The following is a 27,986-nucleotide window of genomic DNA, read 5'->3' as shown; positions in this document are numbered from 1 at the left end:
CTGGTGCCAGAATTCCTGGAGAGCGTGGCTGCCATCTACCAGGACCTGCTGTCAGGCAAGAACCCCAATACGGTGATTGTGCCCACGTCATCCAGCGGGCAGCACCGCCAGCGGCCTGCCTTGGGCGAGGCCAGCACGTTGGAGGGTGTGGAGGCGTCGCTGTTCTGCCAGTGCCTGGAAAACTTGTGTGACCGGCACAAGTACAGGTGAGAAATGGGCACACAGACCCACCTCAGCTCTGGGGACCGCGGGCCCGGGAACAGATATCTAGCAGACTGTTCTGACTGGCCCAGGGCTTCTAGGGCCTTCGATGGTCAGAGTATAAATTAGAACAGCGCCCTTTGCCCAGGTCCAGGCTTTTGATGGAGAGGCTTCCGGGGTGGCTCACTTAGGCAGGGTTGCTTTCCCGTGGCCAAGACCAGCCATAGATGACCAGCTTGGCCCCCTTCTCCTTGCCAGGAGATAGACTGGTCTTGACTTTGTTGAGAGAAGGAAAAATCATTCACTGTGTGTAGGACAAAGTCCCCTTGGGGACCAAGCAGCCAGTTTTGGCCTCCTCCTAGAGGAGGCATCGCCTAGTGCCCTTTCCCCACCCCTACTGGTGAAGCACCAGCTAGTGAACATGCCAGCCTTTCTGTCCACAGTCAAGGCCCTGCTCCTGGAGACCTGCCATGCTCCTGGGGTCTTAGGGCTCCCAGGGCAGGCAGGTCCCTCGGTCTTGGCTCTGGGCATTCTCCTAAGCCTACAGATTTGGGTGAAAAGATGGCACCTAGACCCACCAGCCTTTGAATCTGGCGTCTGTATTCTCCCTTCTAGCTGCCCACCCCCAGCACTTGTCAAAGAGGTCCTAAGCAACGTTCAGAGACTGACCTTCTATGGATTCCTCGTGGCTCTCTCAAAGCATCATGGGATTAACCAAGCCCTAGGTAAGCCAGTGCTAGCTATGGCCAGCCTCTCCTGCCCCCAGTGCAAAACCATGTAGGAGCTGGGCCCAGGTGGTAGACTTAGTCCTTCCAAGGAGGAGGGGGCTTGTCTGCCTCAACTTCTCAGGGCAAACTCTGAGGCCTAGGGAACTAGGACATAATTAACACAAACGGTGCCCTCTGAGGCCTCTCACACTCCCTCGGTAAGGGACAGCCTTCCCTCCCCGCAGCCCCCCCTCCCCCGCCAGGTCCTGCCCCAGCATGACAGCCTCTCCACGGCAGAGGCATGCCCAGCCCCTCCCTTAGAATCCCCAGTTCTGCCTTGGGGAGTGGCCTACAGGTTGGGCACATACAGGGCTCTTTAATCAGTGGCTCTGGAGCTTATGTATCAAAGAGAACTGAATCCCATTTGTATACAAGACAAAGGTGTGTCTAGGGAGACCTTTTATTCCCATCTAGAAAAAAACCTTATTAGTCTGAAAGGGAGAGAAAAAAAAAAGGGTTTGGCTAGAGTCCTGCTCTGGCCCTGTTTTTCCTGTCCATCATTTAGTCCTCACTGGTTGGCCTTCCCCACCCGATCCTCTTCCCCCTCCCACACCCTCTGCCCTCCAGCGGAGGAGCCACAGAACTTGAGGCCCTCTGGCTCAAGAAGTCTCCAGGTGTGCTCGAGATCCCAGGCTCCTGAGTCTCAAAGAAGACTTTCACCAGTTGAGGGAATGGGGTCAAGAGATGCAAGTTGAACATTTGTTAAATGCCAGCCTCACCAGACCAAGTCCTGGGCCAGATGCTTTGGCTCTTACAGGACAGAGAGCCTGCTCTGGGTGCACAGGAGCACAAACCCCAGCAAGACTGATGGAGGGGCCCGTGCATGGCGCACAGGCCTGGGAACCCCTCAACTGAGCGAGGGGGTATCCAAGGTCACCAACTGGAGGAAGAATACAAAGGAGGCAAATAGGAGGCAGAAGTCAAGAGTTGAGGGGGCAGGGAGTGGGGATTTGCTTAGGTTCTCTTTCACACTCCTGGGTGACTGACCCTCCCTTCCTGTCCACCCGTCACCCACTAGAGCCTTTAAAAAGGACAGTCATTCATTTAAGTATTTTTATAGAGCACTGATGCTGGGCAGGTGGGACATGGGAAGAAGTATATGGTATGGCCTCTGCCCTTACCTGCATCTCCAGGGTATGGAAGAGAGACCTGAGATACCCCAGGGGCAGCCAGCAGTCAGCAGTCAGGTGTGCAGAGGGGTTGTCCTGCTCCCTTAGCCCTCAAAGGAACCCCCTGCAACTCACACACAGACACACACACACTACATTGGACACAGTTTAAAAAGCACTAACTTAGAACAAAAGGGGCCCTGGGGCATCATGTGAAAAAGTCAGGAGTTGAACTGGAGCCAGATGGGTAACCTTAAGACCGAGGCTTGTTAGGAGTTCCTTTCAGGCTCAGTGCGTTAAGGATCTGGCATTGTCACTGCAGCAGCTTGGGTTGCAGCTGTGGCGCAGGTTTGATCCCTGGGCCAGGAACTTCCACGTGCCCAGACATGGCCAAAAAAAAAAAAAAAAAAGATTGTCTTTCTAGAGCCCAGCATTGTTAACTGCCACCCACATCTAGCTTATGCCCATCAGCAAGCTCTTTCTCTAACAATTTGCTTGCAAGAATCTGTCTGCAAACTTCAGCTTTACCTTCCCTCCCACTGTTAACAGCTCTAGGCAGCATCCTAGACCCTCCCCTCTCACCTTTCCCCAGTATCCAAGAATGACTTTCCTTGGTTTGTGGCTGAGGAAACCAACTCAAAGAGATTTGTGGCAGCGAAGGGACAGGCCCCTCCTGGCAGCCTCCGGCCACACGAAGCAGAGTTTGGTCTGATCCTGATCCAGCCTTCTCTTCTCACCCCAGGATCCTCCCTGAAGGAGCTGAGGCAGCATTTCTGACCACCTCTCCAAAGCGGGGTCACCCAGACTTGGAGGCACAAAACTAGATTATTTCTGGTCTTTGGAGCCTGGGCCATATTCTGTGTCTCTGGCTCCCTTTCAGCTAAGTACCTAGAGCCTCAAGAAAGGACCAAATCCTCAGCACTGGCTCATAAGCCACCATCTAGCCTTGGAAGGGGATCATCCTGTTTGTGCAATGACCTTGGGGTTTGGGGATGTCTCGCAGCTGTGGTCGGGGAGGGTAGGCGGTGGGTTCACTCAGTTTTTCCAGCAGTACCCAGGACTTCCCATGGCAGTGCTCTGAAACTTCTCTTTCCCAGATCTTTCTATCAGCCCTCCAGGGTCAGCAGAATAGGGAGACAGGAAGATGAGGGGCACAGAGGCAGCTGCTAGGCTTGGGGCTGTCTGACTGAAGCCTGGCTAAAGGACCCTCGGATTACATTTGTGTCCTCTAATTACCTCCTAGGAGCTTTGCCTGACAAAGGGGACCTGATGCAGGACCCAGCTATGGATGCGGAGCTGGAACGCCTGTAAGTGTCAGGTGGGAAGATAGGTGCTGCCCCCTTGTGGGGGCCAGACCTCAGTTAGCCATGGCAGTGCCCCGGCACGGGTCACACCACGCTTGTCCCTAACACCCCCCTCGGTCAGGAAAGGGTTTGGGGGCCAGCAGAGGCCTGAGGTATCCTCTCTTTGAGTCCTTTGGGAACCCAGCCCACGGTTTCATCCTCATGCAAGAGTGAGTGCGGAGGTCCTGGTCTCTGGACAGGAGGCACCTCCCTGCCCTCCGGGCTTCTTCCCTCCTTCAGGCTGGCGCAGATCCCAGGCCTGGTCAACCCAGTCACTGCCGGTCCAGAGGCCAGCTGCCTGCCTTCCCGGCCCCCTCCCCGGGTTGGCTCCCCCTGGAGACCCCTCCATCATGCCCGCAAGGTGGATGCAGAGAGTGATGGCTCCACTGAAGAGACAGATGAGTCTGAGACTTGAGGAATCTGAAGGGTCTTGCCTCCCAAGCCCAGCACCCTGCTCCCCCAACAGCCCTTGGAACGTCCGCAGCCTCCTCTCCTAGCCCTGTACCATGCTGCCCTCTGCTGGTCAAAGGCCAAGTAATGGCCCCAGCCCAGGGACCGGCCAGAGGGGTTCTGATCATCAGCCAGGCTGAGCAGTGACCCTAAGTTAACAGGCTCCTCTCCCTGGCCCTGTCAGCCTTTCATCAGGCCACACGCTGACAGATTGAGCTGAGGCCAGTGGAATGGTGACTTGGCCCTAGCCTTTTGATGGTCATCCCTGTGTAAGGGTCATCTCCTCAGAGCAACTCCAAGGAGACCATGCAGGACCTTGCATGGTCAAGGGTGGCACCCAGTGATGCAGATATTAGGACACAGCAGTGGTGGCCTTTTTTTCTGCTGGAATAATAGCCACCAGCCGTAAGATGGAGAAGGGTGGGCAAGACAATTTCAAAAACTGTTTCAGTTCGCCTCTGTGTCTAATAGTTCAATGTGTGAAATGAATAAAGTCCCTTGTGTCTGGTAAGTGGTGAGTCTAAAGCCACTAGTCCGAAGGGTGAAGGGGAGGGGCGAGTTTGAGTTTTCAGTGCCGAGTCCCAGCTTTTTCTGGCAGGACTGGGAAGTAGGGGCCAGAGGACCACTCAAGCCTAGACACCTGCCTCAGATAATGAGCAAAGAGGGTCTTACATCCCGCACACGACCTCAACCTTTCAAGGGAAAGGCGCTCACAGCTGGAATGGACCTTGAGAAAACAAGCTCAGATGGTTCAAGGCCAAGTTCCCATAAATTGAGAGACTCTAGCCACAAAGGGTTAGCACTGAAGAGCCTTCCAGCCAGTTTCATTAAACATTTTCCAAGCACCTGCTCAGGGTTAGGGCAGTGGGGATGCAGCTGTGAACAAGACAGGCCGAGGAGTACCAGCTTCCACCCAAGACCGGAGGAAGATGAGGCGGGGTCTTCAAGTTGCTTGAACTGGGCAGGGATCCTCCAGAAAAGGAAGCACACCCAGGGCCCCAAGCAGAGCGACCTGCTTCCTCTGAGCCGCTGGGCATACCCATTTTCCTGTGCTCATCCCTGCCCAGACCAGCCCCTGGACAGTCCCGCAGCACCGGGCCAGGGCTGGCAGTTCCAGGCCCTGTGGTGAGCACTCAGACCCAGTCTCCTCCAGCTTCCAGCCAATAGAGAGCAGTTGAAAAACCCTGGCATTCGTCAGTCACCTGGGGAGCTTGTTTACAATGACAAGCTCCAGCTTGAGGTGGGGGCACAGAAATCTGGTTTATGAACACTTCCTGCTCCCCCAAGCCTGGGAAGCCCAGATCCACACTCTGGAAATCACTGGCTTAGAGCCCCATGGCTCCCCCAACCCATCGTTTCTAATCAACCATCTCCCAAGCCAGTGGTTTACCTTAAGGTGGCACAGAGATGTTCCAGGAGCCCCAAGCCAGGGGATTATACACACACATACATACATACTTTCTTCCTGGATTCAGAAGATTTAAAAGGGTTCCATTAAGGTCTGTGTATTCTCATTTTTAAACTCCACTGAGACACTCATCCCCAGCCAAGCCTACTGCTGGGATGAGGCACGGGGCTGCTGAAGCTGCTGGCCTGCCTGCAGCCATACAGCTCAGTGCGTGAGTTAAAGGGCCAACTAACACCCGCTCTTTCCTCCGCGTGCAACAGGGTGCTGAGGTTGAGGCTGCACCGGACCTCGCGGCAGCACAGGGCGGAGGAGCCAGGGGCCTTTGGCTTTCACAGAAGAGACAAGCCGGAGGCCCCGGAGAGAATGCCCCCAGCTTCGGCACCGACACCCTGCCTGTATCGGTGGGAGCCCAGAGAGTGAAGCGAGGGGCCTGCACTGGGCAGGGAGGCAGGATCCAGAGAGGACACTACTTCACTCAGACCAACAGAGGCCCAGGGCCCCGTCAGGGCTTTATTTGACACTACTTTGTTTCAATACAAACAGTCCAGAAAGAAAGTCACATCCCTTCAGGGGAGAGGGTGGTGGGGACAGTGGTCTGTGCTGCTTGGGAGCCCAATCCTCAGCCCACCAGGGGTGGGGCGGGTCCAGGCTGCCGGCACGGCAGGGAAGATGGCACCAAGGATGGCACAGTGCGTGGCCTGGGGGGGAAGACCTGCAGCTCTGTAGGCGCCCCAGGCTCTCAGGTTGGGTGCTGTCCAGGGCCCCCTAAAACCAAGATGATGCCGAGGAAGAAAGGTGAGCCCCGGGAGCCTGTTTCTGTCCCTCACATCCTCTCTTCTTGAGCCAGTATTATGCTCACAGCATCCAGAGCAGAGCATGGGGCACGTGAGACCTTTCATGGCCACCAAGCAGGGGGAGAAGGGACAGAGGCTCAGGAGGGGACAGAGGGTTCTGTGGTCCACGATGGATGGTATAGGAGGACTCAGAGACACCCAGAAGGAGAGAGAACCCTCCAGGTGATCACTGTAAAAAGGGGCTGTGGGACAGCAAGAGGCCACTTGGGCCTCCAGTCTGATCCCGTTAGGTACCAGGTGAAGGTTCTAGCCCTTAGTGAGGCCCAGACGAAGGTCCTTCCCCTCCCCTGTCCTCTCCCGGAGCAGCAACGGCAGCAGCAAGTCCAGGGCCTGCCTCCCCCAGGGGCCGGTGTGCAGCAGAACTTTCTAGACCTCCCTGCTGGTTTCAGAGGACGGGGGCCAAACCCCCAGACGGCCTGGAAGGATCCTAGAGCCAGCAAAAAGCCTTACTCTTTTTACTGCCCCAATTTGGGGAAGAGCTAGACCCAGAATCAGCCATCCTGAGGGGACTCCCTCCCCTCACTCCCAGTGCGGCAGGACAAGTGAGCAGCAGCTTTGGGGCAGGAGTGGAAGAACGAGAACCTAGCATACAGGGGTGGAGGTGTGAGGGAGGAGAATAAGGGCTCAGTCTCCAGGCAGAGGTCAGGGGCTGGTACCCGCCCATCCCTCACCCGAGATCCTCAAAGGCCACCCCACTCACACACCACATGTAAAAAAGAACCATTCCTCCCCAGCTTCCACGAGGCAAGCATCCCAGGCCTGGGAATCATGAGGTTTTTGCTGCTGTCAACACCATACATCTGAGCCGTGACCCTGGATCAGTAGGAACCATAGCGATCCTAGGGGTGGGGGAAGAAAAAACAAAGTCAGAGTCTCTAACCTGCAGCAGCTCCCAGACGCAGTACCCTCCCCCCAACACAGCCCAGGGGACTAGGGTACTGGGGGGAGGGGCAGGCGCAGGAATCTCACCCTGGCAGAGGTGGTTTTTCTATTTTATTGTGACCCAGGAAAGGGTTGTGGCCAGATCCCAACGGGGAAGGCCTGCCTGACCTCACAGAAGCTGGGGAGGGAGGAGAACAGTGCAGACGAGAGTGGGGGAAATAGTGTAGACACAGCATCGCCTTAGGGAGAGGCCCAGCCCCAGCACCAAGCTCAAAGGAAGGAAGCTGCCCCTTCAGGAAAAGAGCAGGCTCTGTGGGGCTAAGGGCTAGCTACCCTATAGCTACGGATGCGGTGGAGAAGGCCAGCTTCTAAGCACTACTCTTTAGCTCCCCCACACCAGGTCTCGTAGCCCCAGCCTCACCTGCAAAGAATTCATCACACCATTGGCCAGCACAGCCATCTTCCCGGCCACAGACTTGACACCCTGCTTAAACTGGGCAATGTCAGCCGTGGGCAGCACGTTCCCCAGAGATACGCTACCTGGAAAAGCAAGGGGAGGGGTGACCTGGAGCCTGGCATTGACAGGGCCCTCCGGCTCCGCTCGCAGGCCTCGCTAGGTGCCTACCACAGCGCCAGGGCCCTACCCGCTCCATGAGCTCCATCCATGTCCCCAAAGAGGTCTGAAGAGCTGATGGCACTGCTGCCTGAGAGCTGCTGTAGCCGAGATCTGGCTTCATACTGTGGTGAAAAAAAGGCAAGGCCTGGGGACCTCCGGGCCAACAACCCAAGAACTCAAAACAGATCTAGCCACACTGGTGCTGAAGCCCACAACAGCAGGGAAGAAGCTCCACTTCCACCTGCTGCCTCCAGACTCAGAGCGGACGACTCTACTTACCTCAGAATCTACCTCCCGCCCAAAGAACATGTCAGATGAGATGGCTTTGGCTCCTGCAAATTTCTGCCGTGCCTCACTCGACTCGAGGCCTGAGCTTCGGCTTTCCACTTCCCTCCGGTTTGTGACCCTGAGGGATGAAGACGAAACAACAGCTCCACCTCTTCCCACTGCTATCGGGGAACAGTATCACTCCAGTTATTACTATCCCATTACTACCACAGAACAAAAACAGCACCAGCGGCCTCCGGGGGATGCTCACCATGGCCCCACCTGACTACGGCTCTGGGACTCAGAGGCCCTCATTTCTCCAGGCTGAAGCCAAGGCACAGAGGGCTTATGTTACCTCTACTGAGCAGCATGGAAAGAGGGCTTGGAGGGGCCTAGGCTTCTGCCCCAAACCACTAGGGTGATCAGATGCCTCGGTCTGCCTGGATTTAGATCTACTCTCCTGGTGTAATTATTAGTACCACCCTTTTACCCTCAAAAGCACCCCAGCGTGGGTGGAAAGGTACATGGTCACCTCCACCTGGCGTGGACACACAGGCACGGAGCTAGTAGGTGTTTTATGTTTCATTACCTTTAACCCTTCAGGCAGCCCTGTGAAGTTATTGCCTATGTCCCCATTTTACAAATGGATTATCTGCAGATAATTTATCAGTTAAGCATTACCCAGATTAACATGGAATATGCTTTTTTAAAAGTATTAGATGAGGGCCAGGACACACAATCCCTGGGAGATCAGAACTGAAGGTTAAATTTAGGCTCTTCCCGCCAAAGAAATGACCCTCAGGCAAAAGAGGCTACTAGGCCTTCTGCGATGGCAGCACAGTTCAAATCAAAGCCTGATTCCTATACTCTCTAATCTGGGAGCACAAGCCACATGTGGCTATTTGGGGGTTTTTTTGTTTGTTTTTTGCTTTTTAGGGCCACACTTGCAGCATGTGGAGGTTCCCAGGCTAGGGGTCTAATCGGAGCTACAGCTGCCAGCCTATGCCACAGCAATACCAGAAACGAGCCGAATCTGTGACCCACACTATAGCTCATGGTAACATCAGATCCTTAACCCACTGAGCAAGGTCAGGGATCGAACCTGCAACCTCATGGTTCCTATTTGGATTTGTTTCCGCTGTGCCATGACAGGAATTCCCACATGTGGGTATTTCAACTAAACGCTCAGTTCCTCGGTTAACACCAGACGAGAACGTGGCCCCATCACAGAGTCCTACTGGATGGCACTGCCCTAGAGAAACCCACCTTTCTGAAATGGGCCGGATGCTTGAGATGGTCACTTCTGGCTCCTTCTCCTCCATCCTGTCCATACCCCAGGCAGCATCTGCATCCCAGCGGGAACCAAAACTCTCCCCCAGGGAAAAGGGGTTGTCCTTGTACCTAGGGAGACAGTAGAGTCGCTCAGAGAATCTTGATGAGGAACATGGTGGCCAAGACTGCATCCCAACAATAGCCTTACTTTGGGGGTCCAGAGGCGAAAGTACCAACATCGTCGAACAAGTCCAGCTGCGAGCGGGAGGATTTTGCACTCACTGGGGTTTCCTGCTCGATCACCTGCATCTCAGACAGCACCGAGTGGGAAACAGAGCTGTGGAGCAAAGCCAAGCCGGAACAGGAGAGCAAGGGTGAAAATCAGTGTCACCACACAAGAGAAGATGCCCAGCTGCTGGCAGAAACCTGCGTTCTCCTTCACGGGGCACCACCCAGAACCTTCTTCCCCGACCTGGGCCCAGGGCTGGGGGAGACCCAGCAGGGAGTATGCTGGAAACTGTGCTGAACTGGAGCACACCTCCCCTGTCCACACAGCAGCTGTGTTTTCCTAAAGGAGGGTGGCCCTGTTGTAATTTTAATGATAATGTGCACCAGGTAATAGTGTTTTCTGTCCTCAACTTGCTGCACCATAAGCCATATCCTTCACCCCAACTGACACATACGAACAAAAAAGGAAAACAAGACAAGTGCCCCAAAACCAAGGAAAGAAGTTCAAATGCATCAAAAGATGAGATGTTTCCTTCTATTTTATTTATTTATTTTTTTTTTGGCCACACTTGTGGCATGCAGAGTTCCTGAGCCAAGGATCAAACCTATGCCATGGCAGTGATCCAAGCCACTCCAGTGACAACACCAGATCCCAAACTGCTAGGCCACCAGGAACTCCCAAAGGATGGGTTCTTAACTATCCCATCTTTTTTTTTTTTTGTCTTTTTGTCTTTTCTAGGGCTACACCCGCGGCATATGAAAGTTCCCAGGCTAGGGGTCTAATTGGAGCTGTAGTTACTGGCCTACACCACACACAGCAACACCAGATCCCAGCCACATCTGCGACCTACACAACAGCTCATGGCAATGCCAGATCCTTAACCCACTGAGCGAGGCCAGGGATCGAACCTAAAATCTCATGGTTCCTAATTGGATTCGTTAACCACTGAGCCAAGACAGGAACTCCCCATCTTTTTTTTTTCCGCTGTCTTTTCTAGGGCCGCACCTGCAGCACATGGAGGTTCCCAGGCTAGGGGTCCAATCGGAGCTGTAGCTGCCGGCCTACACCAGAGCCACAGCAACATGGGATCCGACCCGCGTTTGCAACCTACACCACAGCTCACGGCAATGCCGGATCCTTAACCCATTGAGCAAGGCCAGGGATTGAACCCGCAACCTCATGGTTCCTAGTCAGATTCGTTAACCACTAAGCCACAATAGGAACTCCCCATTTTTTTTTTTTTTTTAAAGAAGAAAACATTTGAGTTCCCTGATGCCCTAGTGGTCTAGTCGTTAGAACTCAGTGCTTTCACCACTGCAGCTGGAGTTCAATCCTTGGCCTGGAAACTGAGATCCCACATCAAGCTGCTACGCGTCATGGTCAAAAACAAAAAAAAGTAGAATCTGGCCTTATGCACTAAGGCCTTATGCTATTTGGTTTCCCAGTGAGAAGAGGTGTTGAATTTGGCAGATAGGACCAATTCATGATGCTTCTCTCTCCTCCCATGTCAAGTTCCACAGAGGCATTTCAAGGATTATTTTCATTTAAGTAAATTCATTAAAAAGTATTTATAGGAGCTCCCGTCGTGGCACAGTGGTTAACGAATCCAACTAGGAACGATGAGGTTGCGGGTTTGATCCCTGGCCTCACTCAGTGAGTTAAGGATCCGGTGTGTCCATGAGCTATGGTGTAGGTCACAGACGTGGCTTGTATCCTGCACTGCAGTGGCTGTGGCCAGCAGCTGTAGCTCCAATTCAGCCCCTAGCCTGGGAACCTCCATATGCCGTGGGTGAGGTCCTAAAAAAAAAAAAAAGAAAAAAGAAACATTGCCTTAGGGAGTTCCTGGTGGCCTAGCAGGTTAAGGATCCAGCATTGCCATGACGTAGGTTCGATCCCTAACCCAAGAACTTCTGCGCAGGCATGGCCAAAAAAGAAAAAAAGGGAAAAAAAAAAGAAAAAACACCACCCTAGTCCTCTTAGTCAAGGCTGAAGAATACCTGATCCTATGTTTCATTCATTCAACAAATACTTATGGAGCACATACCTCCTATGTGCCAAGCACTGTGCCAGGCCCTTTAAGACAATAAACAAGGTCATCTGTTCAGCCTTGGAGGAAGACTAAGCCTAGAAGCCCAGACTGCTAAGAAGAACCTGCAATGGTTCCCCGGAGAACAATGGCATTTTCCTGCCCCACTCCTCAGCTGAGCCTCACCTTCGGGACACCAAGCCCATGCCCAGCCTCTCTGCCTGCTCTCGCTTCTTCCCTTCCAGATTCTGTAGCTTCTTCTCCTCCTTCTTACGGTCAATCTGGAGCTCCTGGTAGGCCAGACGCATGGAGGCAACCCTTAGATGGAACAAATGTTGTCAGAGGCTGGCACCCAACCTGACCTGCCCTATCTGCCCACCCAACCCTGCAGGAGCCGGGGCCCCTCTGGCAAACACTCACATGGACTCCTCAGCCTGCTTCTTGGCATCAGCTGCCTGCTGCTCACGAAGCTTCTCTGCTACCTGTGCCTGCCGCTCAATCTCACTGAAACTCTGGCTGCTCACCTTCTGGGCCCCTAGGCCTTTCTTGGCACCCAGCTGGGAGGAGAATCATGTGACAAGGGATTTGCCAACCACAATGTCCTCTGTCCCCTCCCTGGCATGGAAACACCCACAAGAAAAGGGTTCCTTAAAGTTTAGTGTAAAAAAATTGGAGCCCAGTCAGCACGGTGGAAAGAACAAAACAGTGGTTCTATGGGGCCGAGCACGAGGTGGCTCACACAGCCCCAGCAGAGGCCTCGGGACAATCTCACCGGCTCCTCCCAGGAGCACCCTGAAGACAGGCGTCCTGACAGCTCTTTGACAGAAAAGATGCCCAAGTCATACAGCCAGTAAGTGGTCGGGTCAAAGGGAAAACCCAAGCAGTCTACCTCCAGGTCCTGACCGCTCTGTCATACTGCCTCTCCCCACCTACCCCTTTCTTAGCTGCCGCTGGCTTCTTCTTGCCAATGAGGGAGGTTTTCAGTTCTGTGTGAGAAAGAGGGTGGGGTGTGAGCAGAGACAAAGGAAGGTCAAAGGCAGCAGCTCAGTGCACACCATGCAGCTTCCTGGCAAGAGCTTCTACAAAGAACAGCTTCAGGCAGGGGAAGGCACAGCTGCCGCCACCGGCTCCACCAATGGTGTCAGGATGTCCAAGCCAAGACAGGTAAGGTTAGGGGAGGTTACTGACTCTCAGCAGATAGACATGAGAATCTGGCCCAGAAGCACCAGAGACAAAGTCCCTGACCCAACACGAAGACTGCCAGGCAGGGGCAGTGCCAAACACCAGCCTGGACACCTAGAGCAGAGAACCAGCGAGCAAGGGGCTGGGCTCCCTGAGCAGCTATTACCTCTGGCAGGAAGAGTCCCTTTAGGTGACAGATACATGGACTCTGGAGAGAAACAGACTTGTGGCTAACAGGACGTCCCACCCCAGAGCCTCCATATTGCTCCCAAGCCCAGAGGCCTTCAGAGAACCTCATTCCAGAGCAGGCCCTGACAACCCCCTCATGGGGTCAGTCTGAAGGTCTACTGCTGGCTTTCTGCCCCAACCCCGAGGGCCAACAGAATAAACAAGGTCAGCAAATGGACTGTTCACCCCGAACTAAGTCTGAAAGACATTAGGAAAGAGCAGAAAAGAGCTGAGGGGCCAGTGACTGGCTAAGAAAGGACAATGTTGCCTCCAACCATTAATAACTCAGAGCTGTCCCTCCATCCCAGAAAATGGACCAGACAGGCCAAGTCTGCCTCAGCCCCCAGCCTCATGCTGGCCTAACCCAGCCCCACGACCAGAGGCGGACCCCAGGCCTGGGACACCAGCCACCGAGGTTCATCTATGCAAAGGGCCTGCTCTAAAGTCCTTGCAGCCGATGTTGCAGCCATGACTTCAATCCCAGGCCCCACTCCAGAGATCAGATGCTCGGTCTTCAGGAACCTCAGTCCACATGACCGGACAGCAGATCTGAAAAGAACCCCCGAGGCCCACCCTCTCCCAGGTACCCCACACCTGCCAGCTGGCATACTGACCCAGAGAGGCTTTGGGTGAGGTGCCAAGCAGGTCCATGTTGGGGCCGTGCTCTGGTTCTGCGGATGCAATGGTGGAAATTAGGTGTAAGGCTCAAACCTTCCTACAGCCTTCTCTTAAGGGAACTGATGGGACAACTGTAGGGGCGCTGGCTTTCCTCAGCTTTCTGGGGCCACCAAAAGACAGAAGGAATGCCCATCACATCCTCCAAGGGAGTGAAATGAATCCCCGCCCACCCAGAGATGTAGGAGACCCCTCACTCCCATCCCCTCAGCCAAGTGTCCCATTCTTAGTCCCAAGTCCTTTGCCGGGACCAGGGCCCATGGTTGGAATCTGGGCTGTACTCACGTGCCAGGCCACTGCTCTCTGCAGATGGGGCTGGCTGCTGGGTCTCAGACAGATCAGTAGCTGGTGCACTCCAGGCAGGGGGCTGAAAAGGCCAGATGACAGAAGCCTTGATGAGCCATTCCTGCTGGCAAGGAGTGCCAAATACCTTGTGGGTACATAATCTGATTCCAAGCCCACAAGGAAAGGAGACTGGAGGTTATCGTAAAATTACATTTGCTATTCACCCCTCCACTATTTACTTAGAGCCAGAACCCACTCCCCTAGTTTAATAACAATCAACAACCATCACCAGGTGTCAGGCACAAGTCTAAGGGTTTTTTGCATATAAATACGTTTAATTATCACAACAAACTTTTTGAGGTAGATACATTCTCCATCAGAGAGAATGAGCTTTTGACAGGTTAGATGTCTTAGCCACAACCCTAGAAATGCAGATGCAGGGAAGCAGAGATTCAAATGGAGTCTGACTTCAGCACCCAACAGAGGGGAAAGCTTCTCCCAGGGGTGGGCTGCTGGGGAGGGAAGCCTTTCAATGCCCCAACCACAGTGCCTCTCTTAAAGGGGTAGAATTCAGGAAAAGGTGTTTGGGCTCCTGATACCTCCTGGGGCTTTAAGAAGCTTCTCCTCAGCACCCCAGTTTATAGGGGTCTGTTCCCAGGGAGGGGAGAAGGGAACACCTGGGTCCACCCAGCTGTGGGCCCTGGACATTCCCCATCTGAGGTATGACACCAAGGTGAATGGACTCCATCTGTCAGGAACAACTATGAAAACATTCCTTGTGGGCACTCACTTGAGTGTGTTCGGAGAAGAAATCAGAGTCCTTCTTCTCTGGGGAGTGGCTGGGAGCACTACTCATATTGTCTATCCAAAGCTAGAAAGGAGAAGACACCCTTGAAACCCAAGGTTCTGAATATTCCCAGTCACCTCATGTCCCCAGCCTGGGGGAACAGGCACTTACATCAGTGCCATGCCTAGCCAGGGCCGCACTCCCCAGCTGCCGGATCTTTTCCCGGTACATCTGGGCAGCTCTGCTATTATATTTGGTGTTGGCATCATTGGCTGTGCATCCATGTTGGCGGAAGAAAGCTGTCTGGAGAGCAAAGAGAAGAGAACGTGCTACAGTTGATTCTTCCCAGAGCAAAAGAGGCAGCCCCTCCTAACAGCCTGATTACTATTTCTACAGGATGATACACCCTATTGACACCAAGAGTTTTTCATCAAGTTTCTCAGAAACTCCTGCAAAAAACCACAGTCTCGAACCTCTGAGATGAATGATGGAAGCCCAGCCCTCACTCAACTTTGCCTGAGGACAGCATGCTGTACCCACTCTGCCCATCCTTCATCCAGGCCCCCAAGACCGTGATGACTGCGAAGGCCCCAACTCCCTTGGCCTTGCCCCAAGAATGTCTGTCCAGCTCGGTTTAAAACCAAAGCCCCTTTGTGAAGAACAGGGATACATTTCCAAGTTTAGAGAGTAGGGTACAGTGTTGCCATAGACCAGAGATTTCTCCTAACTGAAACTGAGAGAGCCTTCAAGAAGTCACTGTAGAGTCAGTACTCAGGCAGAAGAATGGGGGTGGGAGGATGGTAAGAAGGAGCTTTACCGCATTGGCATTCCCGCCGACCTGCATACACCTCAGCTGGAACCAGTTCCAGTTGGAATCCAACTCTGTGGACCTGTGTGCAAGGGCTGTGTGTCACCTACCAGCAGGTTCCGGGAGAGGCTTCCCTGGCAGACCCACACCTGTCATTTGGCCTCGGGCTGCAGCAAGCGCCCAGGAAATATTCATCAGCCGCCACCGTGTTTCCTCCATTCTACCCTATCCATGAAAGCCTTGCTGTACATCCATCTAGTCAGATGGCTACCAATTATTTTCCAGATGGAAAGGAGGTCAAATTCTCAAGCACTCAAGCCTGGACTCGACCTTCCCCTTAAGCACAGCCACAGTCTGGCTCCAATGTATCAGCAACAAGATCAATGCAGATAACTCTTCCCTGAAACTGACGCTCGGAATGTCAATTCTGTCAGGAAAGAAAGGAGTTTTGACCCAGACGCGGAGTCGAACCGGCTGCGTGGTAAGGGGCCCACACTGGCTGTTTCCACTCATGAGAGGATCGCAAATACCGAACTCAGGGCGATCCAAGTTCAAGCAGCCACTCTCCCCCGATGAACCCCGGGCGGCAGGGTGGAAGCACAGCGGCCGCGAAAAGACCCTACCTGATGAAGCTGAGATGGACGCCCAGGGAGCGATGCACCCCGGAGCAATCAATGCACAAGAAAACACCATACGTGATGCTGGCCCAACTCGGATTCTTGGCGCCACAGTCAAAACAGGCCTGCGTGAAAAAGGCGATGAGCGAATGGTCAGGGGCCCCAGGTCCAGGCCGAGCGCTGACACCCCGGGAAGACAGTCCACGCCCTCCCTCTCCCTCCCTCAGGCGCCAAGGGAACCAGGGGAGTCCCTCTCGGCCAGTGCCTGGCCCTGCCCGCCTCCCACTCACGCACCTTGTTGGTTGGAATTGCGCGAAGCCTCTTAAAAAGAGTTTGGATCTCTGTCTTGCTCGGCTCGGCCGCCATTTTCTCTCCTTCCCAGATTCCAGCGCGAGCGACGGGTCGCGTCACAGGCCAATCCGCGGCCACGAACGCGGGTCAGCGGGTGGGGCTCAGCGGGGGCCGGCCGGCCGAGGGGCGGGGTGATTTGTCCGGATCCCGACCAATGGGCGGTCGGTGGAGCAGGAGCCGAACCATCAGCGGCCTGGGCTCGGCGGCAGTCGCTCGAATTCACGCCGCGCCGCGCCGGGGCCAATCCGTAGTCGGGGCGGGGCGACGGCTCGCCCGCAGGCCCAAACGTCGCCGCAGAGGCGCCCGCAGGTCCCGTCTCCTCCAGAAGGTGGAGCCATCTCTCAGAAGCGAGGGCTGCGAGACGGGGAAGCCGGCCTCTTCTCGGGCCAGATCCCAGAGTGAGTGATGATTAACAGTCCTACCAAGCACTCCTGGGCCCGCCGCCCTGAACGGGAAGGTAAACTGACTGGGCTCCCGCCCCGCTCAGAACTCCTCACCCAGCCTCCAGTCGTGGTCGGCTCGCATCTAGCTCTATCTCGAGTCCCTTCCGCCCCAGGTTAGGGTCCCAAATCCAGGTTAGGGTCCCAAGTCCAGCGCAGGTACCAAGCTGCCAACCTTTGCCCAACCCCCACCCCCGTAATATACTTCAGGCCAAAGACCTCTCCTCAGTGCCTGGCTCCAGATGCTCTCGGTGGCCTGGCGGCGGAGGGGCGGGGGGTAACAAAGACGCACACAAGCCCGACAGTGTTTTGTTTTTCTTCCAAGTTTATTTCTTCCAAGTTTAATACACACTAGAAGCCACAAAAGAGTGCTGCTAGCCCAGAACTACACTCACCCCAAGCGCGCCCCAGGAAGCTCAAAACACAGACTGGGCACTGGGTCCACAACTCCTGGGGAGACCAGGGTATTCCTGGGGAGGCCCAGGCACCCCTGAGCCCTTTTGTTACCTCCTGACCTTCCCACCTTCCCCTCAGTCCAGACTCAGTTGGCACTTCCCTACCAGTCCCTTCCTAGAGGCAGGTCCCTTTGCTCCTGGGAGTCTCAAGACTTCCTCTCTCCTGAAGGGGACAGAGGGCCACCAGGGGCAGCATGGTTCAGGGCCCTCAGGTCCAGCTGCCCAGACAAGCTAGGCTCAGACTGAAAGGGGTGGTGGGGTGGAGAAACGTGTAGAAGGGCTGTAAGGGCAGGTCAGGCCCCCACACACTCAACGTAGTTGGCAGGGTACAGGCCAATCCGGCCACTCTGCAGCTGGCCCTGGCACCAGCCCTGCTCATCCTCCTCGCTCATCTTCAGCAGCTCCTCCCCTGCAGAAAGGGGGATTGGTCACTGGCAACTGTACTGGCCCAGCCCCAGCCCTACAATTGGGTCAAGGACTTGGGGGGAGGGGGAGAACCCAGCTGGAAGAAACTTGGCTCAAGCAGAGAGAGGTCAAAGTCAGCCCCCCCACCCCCACCCTGCATGCAGCAGTCAGGCCCCAGCTGGTGACTTTGAGAGGCAGGTGAGGCTCAGAGCAGACACTGACTCCTGAAAGCTGCACCCAGGGCAGCCTTGAGAGTCAGAGAATTAGCACTTGAGAGTTGGGTATCTAGCTTCCCTTTTCCACCCTCCTGCTCAGGCTAGTAAAGGGGCAGGGGTTGGGGTAGAGGGGCGGAAGTCTGAAAAGAACCAGGAAAGGGGCTGCAGGGTACCTGCTCGGAAGCTTAGCTCATCGGCTTCCTGGCCCGCGTAGTCATAGAGTGCCCGCACCCGGACCCCAGTGGCAGCCTTCCGGGGGTTGTCCTCGTCTGACCACTCCTCATCCTGCCTGCCGCTAGAGAGGGGAGGACAAGGAGGCAGGCTCAGGGCCCAAGGAACACTTTGAGCAACAGAGCCTTAGGACTCAGGGCCAAGGGCTCCTCCCCTGGGGAGACATGTGGGGAAGACCTACAAGATTCTAGTCTGAGTCCAGTCTGCCACGCGTGCCTGTAACTCAGGGGCACTTCCTACCACACAGAGTTGACATGAGCAGTTGATGAGTGGGGGCATGGGAAACGCCTGGCAAATCTAAACCACCATGAAAACTGGCATCATTACAATACAGGAGTAGGTCCTAAGGTCCCTGGCATCAATTTTCAACCCGGAGTTCCCGTCGTGGGTCAGTGGTTAATGAATCTGACTAGGAACCATGAGGTTGCGGGTTCGATCCTTGCCCTTGCTCAGTGGGTTAACAATCCGGTGTTGCCGTGAGATGTGGTGTAGGTGGCAGACGCGGCTCGGATTCCATGTTGCTGTGGGTGTGGCATAGGCCAGCGGCTACAGCTCCAATTCGACCCCTAGCCTAGGAACCTCCATATGCCGCCGGTGCAGCCCTAGAAAAGACAAAAAACCAAAATTTTCAACCCACTTCAGGTGTGAAGGGAATGGAAGGAAGGAGACAGAGGAGGGAGGGCTGAGCAGGGGGCAGAGCCGTGTCCTTCCCACAGCCCAGATCCTGGCTCTCACCCTGGGGACCCTGGGGCCTGGGGTGGGGGTGCAGCACCATCTCTTGTGGGCACGATGCTGGTCAGAGTAACCTCATCAGGGCTCCGGCCACCCTTCTCCTTCCGGCTGATTGTCCTCTGTGTGTCCAAGGACCACTCCTATGGGGACAGTTCCTAGAGTCAGGCTGGGCTGCAGGCTGTGGTAGCCAGGGCCATCCAGATCACCTTCACCTCCTTCATGCCAAGCCCCAGCCTCCCTCCCGAGGTCCAGGCTGAGCCTAGTGGGAGCCCACCCCACCTCCCAGCCCCGCCTGTCTGAAACACGCACCTCAAACTGTGGCCAGTTCATGGCCATGCCCGGCCCATGGGTGCTGCGCCACCAGCGCAGATCCTCTTCATCACTGGCTGCCTCGATGCCCTGATGCAGGTCTCGATGGAGTTCGTGGAACCTGAGTCCCAGGCACAGCCTCAGCTGGGAAGCCCTGGGCCTCTGTGCCCCTCCATCTCATTCAGCCAGAGCCCAGGAGAGATGGAGGAGACCCAGCATCATGTCCGATCTCCACGCCCACCCCGCGCGCCATACCTCTCGCTGCTGGAGAGGTCCAGGTGCTGGTGTAAGGTGAGCAGCATATCCTTAAAAAAGAGAAGCCGCTGGCGCTCGGCAGCCTGGCAGGTCTCGAAGGCCTGTTCCATGTCCTCCATGTAGCGCGGGGTATAGCGATGCAGTTCCGCTAGTGTCTGCTCATAGTGCGTTTTCATCTGGGTGGGAGACGAGGGAATCTGGTAAGGACAGGACTTCCTTCCACTCAGGACTCTGCTAGTATTTACTGAGCACCTGCCATGGGCTAGACTCTGGACTAGCCACCAGGGTCCCAAAACCCAGCTCCTGCCCTCTAGGACCCCAGCAGCCCAATAAGGGAGGTGACATTCCAGAACAGCAGCTTTAGGAGTCTGCTGGAGAGTGAGACAAGGTCAGCCTATGGGGAGCAGTAGGAGAAATCAGAAAAGGCTTCCTGGAGGAGGTGAAAATGGAGCAGCACCTCAGAGGACAGGGAGGATCTGGATGTGCAGGGCTGGAGGAAGGGCGCTCTGGCAGAGCAGGTGACATGAGAACCTGTCCCAAGTGGGACCCGGTGAAAGGAAAGGAGCTGGGAAGGGCTCCACAACTGCTAAAATTATCCCAGTGCCCCAAACTGCTCATTTCTTTCCTGAGTAAAGCACCATCTTTCTCAGGTTCCTCCTTTAAATGACAATCTGGAGAGAAGGTGGCAGGTGAGGAGGAGAGCAGTTAGAGGCTGGGGACTGGAAAGGGGCTCAGGAAGCCCCTGACCTAGGCTGGTCCCATCCCACGGCCTGTACCTTCTCGGCCTCCCTGGAACAGCGTTCCACCCGTTCCTGCAGCTTCCGAAGCTGCTCCTGGGAGATGGCACTGTCTGCCTTCGCGTGGCTCTCCCGCGTCTGAGCTGTCTTCTCCTCCTTCCGGGCCGTGTGGTAGCTCTTCTTGGAAGCCTCGACCTGGCACACACAGGGACCACTCTGTACCCTGCACGCCACGCCCTGGTGCCCTATAGCCCCGGGCTGACCCAGGAAGGGGCAGGCCTCTGCTGCCCATCCCTCACAGGCTCACCTCCTTCAGCCTCTTTAGCCAGGGCTTCTGGGCCTTGCGGAAGCCGTCCTCAGCTGCCCGGCTCTCTCGGAAGCCACCCAGCACAGGCCGGTGAAAGGCCCCCCGCTGCCAGGTACGCACCCGCTCGCTGTCCTGGCCCTGCAGCTTCTCTCGCACCTCCAAGTGCAGTGCGCTCAGCCGCTCAGCCGCCGTGAAGAAGGCATGCCAGGCCTTCTCCAGCGTGCCATACTGGGGGCCTGCAGGGAGGGATGGGGCTTGGGCTGGGCCAAGGATGCCACCTGCACTGAGGCCACCCCTTCTGGCTGGGTGCTGCTTACGGAGTGGGGGTGCAAAGATGAACGGCGATGTCAGTCACTGCTCACTGAATACCTACTCTGTGCCTGGACACACGAGCTCTCACTGAATCCTTGCCTCATCCACTATCGTGAAGACAGTGTCACGAGCAACACTGAACAAGCAAAAAAAGTGGCCCAGAGAAGTGAACTGCCCAAAGCAATACAGCTACGTGAAGCTGGATTCAAACCCAGGTCTGTGACAGAGACTGGTACACTCTGTTCTCTCCAAGGGAAGAACTAGTGTCTGTCCCCAAGGAAGGCAGTTTATCTGGAGAGAAAGATTCCAAACTCCTGAGTCAGAAGGCCTGGGCTAAAGCTTAACTCTTCATAGCTGTGTGACTTCAGGCAAATCATTTAGCCTCTCTGAACTACCACATTCTCCTCTAGAAAATGGGTAGAACGGGGTAATTTCCATCACAGCATTGTTAGAAATACCAAAATAATCATGACCATACTTTACAAACACTAACGGCACAACTGTGAATGAGAAGAAGGATCTTCCCTCTTTAAAGAGAAGGCAGGACGTAGAAGCCTCAAAATGTCCACAAGAGGTGCAAAAACAAGCTGCCTCACCTGGTCTCCCTACCCTCTGCAGCCCACCTCTCCCAATGAGGCCTGGGCACCAGCTCACCCTTCTCCACGGCGCCCCTCCACTTGCGGGCCCAGTCAGCCAGCTGCTGGGCATAGGCCTTCTCGATGCGGGCACGCTCCTGGAAGCAGCTGACCAGGTCCCCGCACAGCCGGTGCCCATCCTCCACCCGCTGCACCGTCCGCCTGTAGTTACCAGCCTGGGGCAGAGAGAATTGTGGTGTCCCCAGGCTGAGGCCCCCTCCACGGCTGGGGCTGACAGCTCGGCTCCTCCCCTGGACAGGTGGCTGGGCCCAGAGAGTGCTCAGCGTTTTGGTGCCACCCCCAAACCTGGGACCCAGCTGCTTACCTCCCAGAAACTACCCTCTATGGCCTCCCCTCCAGCGTCTTCCTCTGGAGCCATGGCGTCCCCGCAGCACGGAATGGTGGCGGATTGTGGCTGTGGAGGGCAGAGGGGTAAATGGAAGAGCCAGACACACATTTAGGGGACTAGGAAAAGACGCTCTCCTATCCCTGGGGTTTGTCCTGACTGCCATCCCACCACCCAAGGAACGGTCAAGATCTAGGACTTAGCAGGCAGGGTCTGGAAGTCCCCAGGAGGGGCCGGAGTTGGGACAAGGATGGTAGTTTCAAAGCTCCTCCTGTCGCCCTGGGTCTGCCCTCCCCACCACCTCATTCCATGTACCTGAGGCCTAGAGAGCACTTCAGGAACCTGGGTGTCCAACTCTCAAAGCTGCCACTCAGCTTCTGCCTTGAAGCTAACGAGCAAAGCAGGGGGTGAGGGTGGGGCCGGCAGCGTCCAGGGCGGTGCCCTGCTCCCCCAATATAGCAACTGCTGTCAGAAGTGCCAGATTCCAGCCAGGAGAATGCCAGGCGGGTCACACGGTCCAGTCAGGGATTACATGGCAGGCGGGGGTGGGTAGTGGGCAGAGGGCCCCACTGCCCCAACCACAGATGAGAGGACACCTGCCCAAACCAGAGCCCCTGTGGCCACTCCTGGAACAAGGCAACCCTTTACCAGACCAGGCCAAGTCAGAGGGTGCCTGGCCATACCCCAGTAGCTCCCTTTGCTGGGAAGGGCAGACTGGGACCCAGGAGACCTGAGTCTTATCTTGGCCATGAAGCTTGAACAAATGCATTTTACTGTCCTCTCCTAAGGGGCCTCAGCTCTCTCCTAAGATGGAAATTCCACCTCTGGGTCTGCTTTTGTGGCAGGGCTGGTGTGAGACTCAAACCAGTCAATGAACAAGAAATGTGTGAGGCCCCACAGTCACAAGGGACACCTCCTGCTCCACAGCATCCACTGAGGTCCCACAGGGATCTGTAGATAATGAGTAACTCAGCCCTGCCCTCAAAAAGCCCAGAGGAGGAGGAGGAGGACAGGTGATCAGCCAGTTACATGCAGGCATGAGTGTGCCTCAGAATTAGAGGGCAAGACAGATTCCAACCACAGAATCAGCGCCCCCCCGCCCCAAGGGGCTAGAGGACACAGAGGTACTCAGCCACTCCCCCTCTGTCTCTGGGCAGGGTCTCAGCTGTCCCCAGCATCAATTTAAGCCCTTAGAAGGAAATCTCTTCTTCCTCTGAGCAAGCCCCAGGGACACTGCCAGGCCCAGGAGGACTGTGCTTATTGCCCCCAAAGCAGGGCTCTAAGAGTATTTCCCAGCCTGAGGCACCCCCTCCCCATCCTTCAAAATTCATAGTAAGGCCTCTTCTCCATTCCTCCATCCCCAGCTCCCATTCTCATATCCCATGGGGTTGTGACTACAGGACAGGATCTGTCCCCAGTCACTCACAGAGACTTCCTGAAGGTCCAGCTTGTGTTTCTCCAGGAACTAGAATTAGTAGCTTAATGAAAAAGCAAATGACCTCCATCTGAAGACCAGGGAAACCTGCTGGCTGTGCAGCTTTGAGAAAGCATGGCCTGAGTGGGCTTCCACCCCTCAGCTAACAGGAGGAAGAGCTGGGCCTACAGTGGAGGGGCCTGGGCACAGAGCAGGAGAGGGGCAGAGCAGCTGGCCCCACCAGGGTCCTCTTCACTTCTCCTTGCTTCTCCTTGAGTCCATCCTATTTAGCCAGAAAGGACTTGCCAACCAGATGGAGAGAAAGAGAGCTGCAGCTGTAAATCCCAGGGCTGTCCCAGTCAGGCATCAGGGGCCTGGGCCCCCTGCTGGTTCCAGCCTCCGTGCTCCCCGGAGAGCTGCCCCCCACTGGTTCCCTCTCTCTGGCCCCAGAACAGAGCAAGCTGTGTGTGCAGGGCTGGCACTGCTCCCTTCAGCCTCCCAGAGCAAACACCAGCCCAAGCCACAGGCAGAGCCAGGCCTCACTGCCCTGCCAGATCTAGCAGCTGAAGTGGGCCTTGTGCCTTGCCCCTGCTGAGGAGGGCCAGCGCCTTGTACCTCCTGACCCCAGCAGAAACCCAGATTGGTCCCCAGGACACACTCCTACAGGCAAGAGCTCAGAATGCAGATAATGAGCCTTCCCCACCCAGGGAGCGTGCACCTATTGGGCTGAGACAAGTCTACTGAGGCTTGGCTGGGTCTCCTCACAACTTCCTGAGCCAAGGTAGGGAATCTCCGGGTTCTGGGAAGAACCTACTCTTCCTTACTGAGCCCCCATCCTTTCCAGAAGCGGGGAGGGGGGGCATGCCCCTGGGAGGGAGAACTGCTGTCCTGCCCTGCCCTGCCCTGCCCATCCTCTGTCCTGAGTCACAGGCTGCGCCCAGGGACCTCAGCAGCCCTCTCGGCAGCCCTCCCGTTCGGACTGCAGCCCTGGAATTTGAAGGCACAGGAGGGGGCGGTCCACTGGTCCAGAGAGGGGCACTTAGGTAGAATCAGCAGCCGGAGAGAAGCGGGAGGCTGGGGGAGGGGGTGGCGCGGGGAAGGAGGAGGAGGCAGGGCCAGGGAGGGGCACAACAAAGGGGCACTTTTGGAAACCCGACCTGCCGCCTGAGGTGCCTGCTCCCGGATGACGCACTCCAAACCCGGAGCCCTCACACCAAACCACCCAGCCCAAGGGCTGCCGGTCTCTGGCCCCAACCCTCATGGACGGCACCCTTCCACCAGCCTCTCTGGCGGCCGGCGCCGTACAACTCGCAGCCCAAGGAACCCACGCGGAGCGGTCGGGCCAGGCCTAGCCATGGAGACTCCAGGGCTAATTGGCCAAACTTATTGAACTTGGCCTCGGCGGGGGTGGAGCCAGCCGGTCACCGCTCAGCGGAGGGGGCGCACCCTGCCTTGGCCGGCGCCGCCGTGTACTCCAGATGGTGGCCAGGGACAGCGGCCCCAGGAATTTGAGCTCTTTGCAAAGGACGAGGGGTCTCTGGGGATCAAGGTCCCTCCTGGGGTCCCAGGGCGATTTGGGGGCTTTTAGGGACCCCAGGAGATGGTGTGGCCTGCCAACCCCGACGCCTCCCTCCCCCTGGCAGGTCTGGGAAATTGTCGGGTGCGCTGCGCCGCAGATGAGGCACCCTTTCGGCTCAGCGGCAGCTCTTGCAGTCTTCCCGCAGGGCGCGGCGGCCGGGGGCTCCCCCGGCGGGAGTCGGTCCCATTGCAAACTTTCGGAGCGGGAGGAGGAGAGGGCGGGCTCGAGCAGTAGCTCCTGCCGCCGCCTCCCCACGGTCCCCGCCCGGGCAGCACTCACCGCGTCCTCCCTGGGCGCCTCGGCGGGTGGGGGTCTGGCCACGCTCCTGCCCGAGTCCTGCGGCTCCCAGGCCGGGGCCACCGCCTCCCGGAGTGCGCCGGGCCCTCCCCCGGGAAGCCCAGCCCCCGGCCCCGCCCTCTCCTCGCCTCTGCTGCCCCAACCCCACCAGCTAGCGGCGGGGGCGCAGGAGCTGCCTGCATCGCGGCTCCAGGGGCGAGGGCCTTGGGGTCTTGGGTCCCGAATGAGGGCCGACTCCCCTGGGTGGTGCCTCGGCGCTATAGGGAGTCAGATTTCGGCTTTGCCCCTCCCAGGCCTCCGCAGAGCCTGGGAGACCAGTGGAATCGGGAAGGGATGGGGCCTGCACCGGCTCCCTTTGGAGGGAGGTCTGGGGCTACACTGCCTTACTCTTTTTGCTGAGCACAGCTTTCTTAGTTAGAAATTAGCTCCGACGAGGCTCATAACCATCCTCTTGCAAGCATTAGGGCTCCCGTTGAATAGATGCAGAAAGTGAGGCTCAGAGGCCCCAGAGCTGTAGTCAGGCAGGTCCGGGACTCCAAAGACCCCTTCCTTGCACAGCCCTCCTTGCCAGTCTGGGGGCCCATTCTGAAGACTAGGTCTGACTTCGGTGGGGGTGGGGCAGAAAGGCTTGAGCTCCTCCCCCTCCGCGTTATTCCCAGATAGTGTACCACGATTCTTTTTTGTTTGTTTTTTGTTTTTTGTCTTTTTGCTATTTCTTTGGGCCGCTTCCGCGGCATATGGAGGTTCCCAGGCTAGGGGTCGAATCGGAGCTGTAGCCGCTGGCCTACGCCAGAGCCGCAGCAACGCGGGATCCAAGCCGCGTCTGCAACCTACACCACAGCTCACGGCAACGCCGGATCGTTAACCCACAAGGGCAGGGACCGAACCCGCAACCTCATGGTTCCTAGTCGGATTCGTTAACCACTGCGCCACGACGGGAACTCCTCTTCTTATTTTTTTTTTAACTCAATGAATCTTATTACATTTATAGTTCACCCCAACGATCATCACAACCCAATTACGATTCATTTTTAAACCCCTTCGCCCTTCCATCCCCTTTGTCAGCTACCAAAGGTTTGGTAGATCTTTCCAGATACCACCCCCCACACTGAATAAATCCTTCTTCCTCACCCCCTTGCCCCCCACCCCGAGACATTTCGGAGCCTATCCGTCGGTTATTTATATCCACTGGAGCGGTCCAAGAATGTTCCGAGGCTGACCTAACCGCCACCTGCTCGACCGCCTCTCCCCTCCCGCTCCCTCTAGGGCCTCCCGCGGCGCTGCCCTCCGTCTGGCAGCAGAAAGGGGGCGCAGGTCGCCGGAATCCGACGCCTGGGCCGCTCCGGGAGTCCGAGCGGCCCAAGTTGCTGGGGGTTGCAAACCCTCCCGCGTGCTCTGAGGAGCGCCTCCCCAGGGGACTGAGCGGCGCTCTGGGACGCCAAGAGCCACGCTGTTCTCCCCGCAGCACGTACTCTTCGTCCCCACCCGCTGCAGCCCCACCCCCGCCCCCACTCCTTGAGGAGTGTGAGTATGAGAGCACAGATTTTCAAACGGCAGCTTTAAAAATAGCAAAATTATGTAGTTTCTAAATCCTGGAGGAATCACGGACGCGTTCTTTGGGCAGATAAATCTGCTCATAAAATGGAAAGGGGGCCTAAAGAGAATGAATGGGAGTAATTTCAGGTGGTAATTTTAGCTGCTGAGGGCTGACTTGCACCGCAGTCCTTGTGGGAGGGTGCAATCGTCAGCTGGGCACCTGAGACAGCTGCTCAATCGTACCTGAGTAGTGGATCCTTGCCTTGGCGCTCACAGGGTGTGTACGCAGCAGAACGTAGCTTCTGAAACAAGTTTCAACACCCACTCTCTCTGTTGGGACTTGGACAAGTCCTTTTTCCTCCATATCTGTTTCTACCTCTATGAAACATGACGGGTGACTGGACTGACCTCCCAATGGGCATGTGCCCCAGCTAATTAATGATTGTAAAACAACTAACTGCAAATCAGAGGAGCTGAGGTAATAGCTAATGACAGCCATAAGGTTCTGTATTATTCAAAATCAGTTAACATCCCACCTAGTGCCTGGGGGCCTCTAGGCACCTGGTCGGAAAGTGTGAAAACACAAGAATGAAGTTAATTACAGGAGCCACCTATTAAAACCCTATTAAAAATAAAGGCTGCAAGCCAGGCTTTGGGATCTGAGGAAGCTAGGTCACAGAGAGACTCAGAAAACAGGGCTGTTCATCAGACCACAAGAAGGGAAAGCTAGTGGAAAACATCTGGCTTCCCCTGGGTTCAGATCTGGAGGCAGCAAGCAGAAATGTTGCAGCTGATCTTAATTGCCTCAAGTACTGCAGGGAGAAAAAATAAACCAAAACCCAGGGATACTAAGCTGCTTCAAGGGTGAAAGGAGACAGAGCTAACCTTGGAAAGCCAACCCCTGCCAGTGCTGCCCCAGGGCTCATATGTCTGGGCTCTGTGGCCAGAGCCCCTACACATTCACAGGGCTCCACCATAAGATACACAACTTGAACAGAGTTTAAGATGAGATGCCCGAGGTCAGAGACTGGGCGGACAGAAACCCAGAGACGCAGCTTGGCTCAGGGCACCAGTTGGCAGATTGGTCCAAAGCCCAAGTTCACAACACTCACAGACTCACCTTGACTTTCTGGAATGTCCTAACCACAGTACCTTCATTATTTATTTATGCCTTCATTCATCCAGTCAAGAAAACATTTGAATTTTTGCTTTATGCTTAGCCGTATACTGGGTGTTGGGAATACAAAGACCAATAAGGCAGAGCCATAAGTGTATGATAATGAGATAATATGGACAGGAAGTACTATGGGAAAACAGAGGCAGAAGAAACCACCTTTCACTGAGTGATGACACTTGACTGGTCTTGATGAACAGGAATGAGTCATGTGCAGAGGCATTCTAGGCGGGAGCACTAGGGTGTGCCA

General features: G+C 55.9%; 3 protein-coding genes across 10 annotated transcripts in view; 1 reads left to right on the top strand and 2 right to left on the bottom strand.

The window, feature by feature from the left end:
* The window catches only part of CSTPP1 (centriolar satellite-associated tubulin polyglutamylase complex regulator 1), a 200,350-nt gene extending 194,517 nt beyond the window's left edge, over positions 1 to 5,833 (top strand). For 2 of the 3 annotated variants that reach the window (XM_047775833.1, XM_047775835.1), the window contains 4 exons: positions 11 to 206; positions 817 to 926; positions 3,321 to 3,384; positions 3,661 to 4,381. In XM_047775833.1, the coding sequence (XP_047631789.1) occupies positions 11 to 206; positions 817 to 926; positions 3,321 to 3,384; positions 3,661 to 3,835 (545 nt within the window). In that variant the 3' untranslated portion in view covers positions 3,836 to 4,381. Of the gene's footprint in view, positions 1 to 10; positions 207 to 816; positions 927 to 3,320; positions 3,385 to 3,660; positions 4,382 to 5,538 lie in introns of those variants that run through there. The other variant, XM_047775834.1, reaches the window with a different exon arrangement.
* On the bottom strand, positions 5,749 to 16,423 carry ARFGAP2 (ADP ribosylation factor GTPase activating protein 2). 4 transcript variants are annotated; one of them, XM_047775828.1, is made up of 17 exons: positions 16,301 to 16,423; positions 16,013 to 16,131; positions 15,399 to 15,471; positions 14,753 to 14,884; positions 14,585 to 14,665; positions 13,795 to 13,915; positions 13,449 to 13,505; positions 12,773 to 12,814; positions 12,358 to 12,410; positions 11,845 to 11,981; positions 11,611 to 11,742; positions 9,378 to 9,506; positions 9,164 to 9,298; positions 7,910 to 8,036; positions 7,659 to 7,752; positions 7,436 to 7,554; positions 5,749 to 6,971 (listed from the first exon to the last, which is right to left on the bottom strand). In XM_047775828.1, exons 1-17 carry the CDS (start codon positions 16,370 to 16,372, stop codon positions 6,951 to 6,953), a joined length of 1,644 nt encoding a protein of 547 aa, XP_047631784.1. In that variant the 5' UTR covers positions 16,373 to 16,423; the 3' UTR covers positions 5,749 to 6,950. The 4 variants fall into 4 exon arrangements, with proteins under 4 accessions (XP_047631784.1, XP_047631785.1, XP_047631786.1 ...); XM_047775829.1 differs by having other exon boundaries at positions 13,795 to 13,876; positions 16,301 to 16,422; XM_047775830.1 differs by lacking the exon at positions 12,773 to 12,814 and having other exon boundaries at positions 16,301 to 16,422.
* A 681-nt stretch (positions 16,424 to 17,104) lies between these two features.
* On the bottom strand, positions 17,105 to 25,124 carry PACSIN3 (protein kinase C and casein kinase substrate in neurons 3). Of its 3 annotated transcripts, none has more exons than XM_047775824.1 (11): positions 25,009 to 25,109; positions 22,052 to 22,124; positions 21,716 to 21,805; positions 21,410 to 21,566; positions 20,444 to 20,679; positions 20,176 to 20,331; positions 19,400 to 19,575; positions 19,145 to 19,265; positions 18,839 to 18,975; positions 18,046 to 18,167; positions 17,105 to 17,661 (listed from the first exon to the last, which is right to left on the bottom strand). In XM_047775824.1, exons 3-11 carry the CDS (start codon positions 21,767 to 21,769, stop codon positions 17,546 to 17,548), a joined length of 1,275 nt encoding a protein of 424 aa, XP_047631780.1. In that variant the 5' UTR covers positions 21,770 to 21,805; positions 22,052 to 22,124; positions 25,009 to 25,109; the 3' UTR covers positions 17,105 to 17,545. The 3 variants fall into 3 exon arrangements, with proteins under 3 accessions (XP_047631780.1, XP_047631782.1, XP_047631781.1); XM_047775826.1 differs by lacking the exon at positions 25,009 to 25,109 and adding an exon at positions 24,308 to 24,951; XM_047775825.1 differs by lacking the exon at positions 22,052 to 22,124 and having other exon boundaries at positions 25,009 to 25,124.
* Positions 25,125 to 27,986: the final 2,862 nt, after the last annotated feature.

The sequence above is a fragment of the Phacochoerus africanus genome, chromosome 4, assembly GCF_016906955.1.
Source record: "Phacochoerus africanus isolate WHEZ1 chromosome 4, ROS_Pafr_v1, whole genome shotgun sequence".
Classification (NCBI taxonomy): domain Eukaryota; kingdom Metazoa; phylum Chordata; class Mammalia; order Artiodactyla; family Suidae; genus Phacochoerus; species Phacochoerus africanus.
This window is presented reverse-complemented; position numbering and strand designations above follow the sequence as displayed.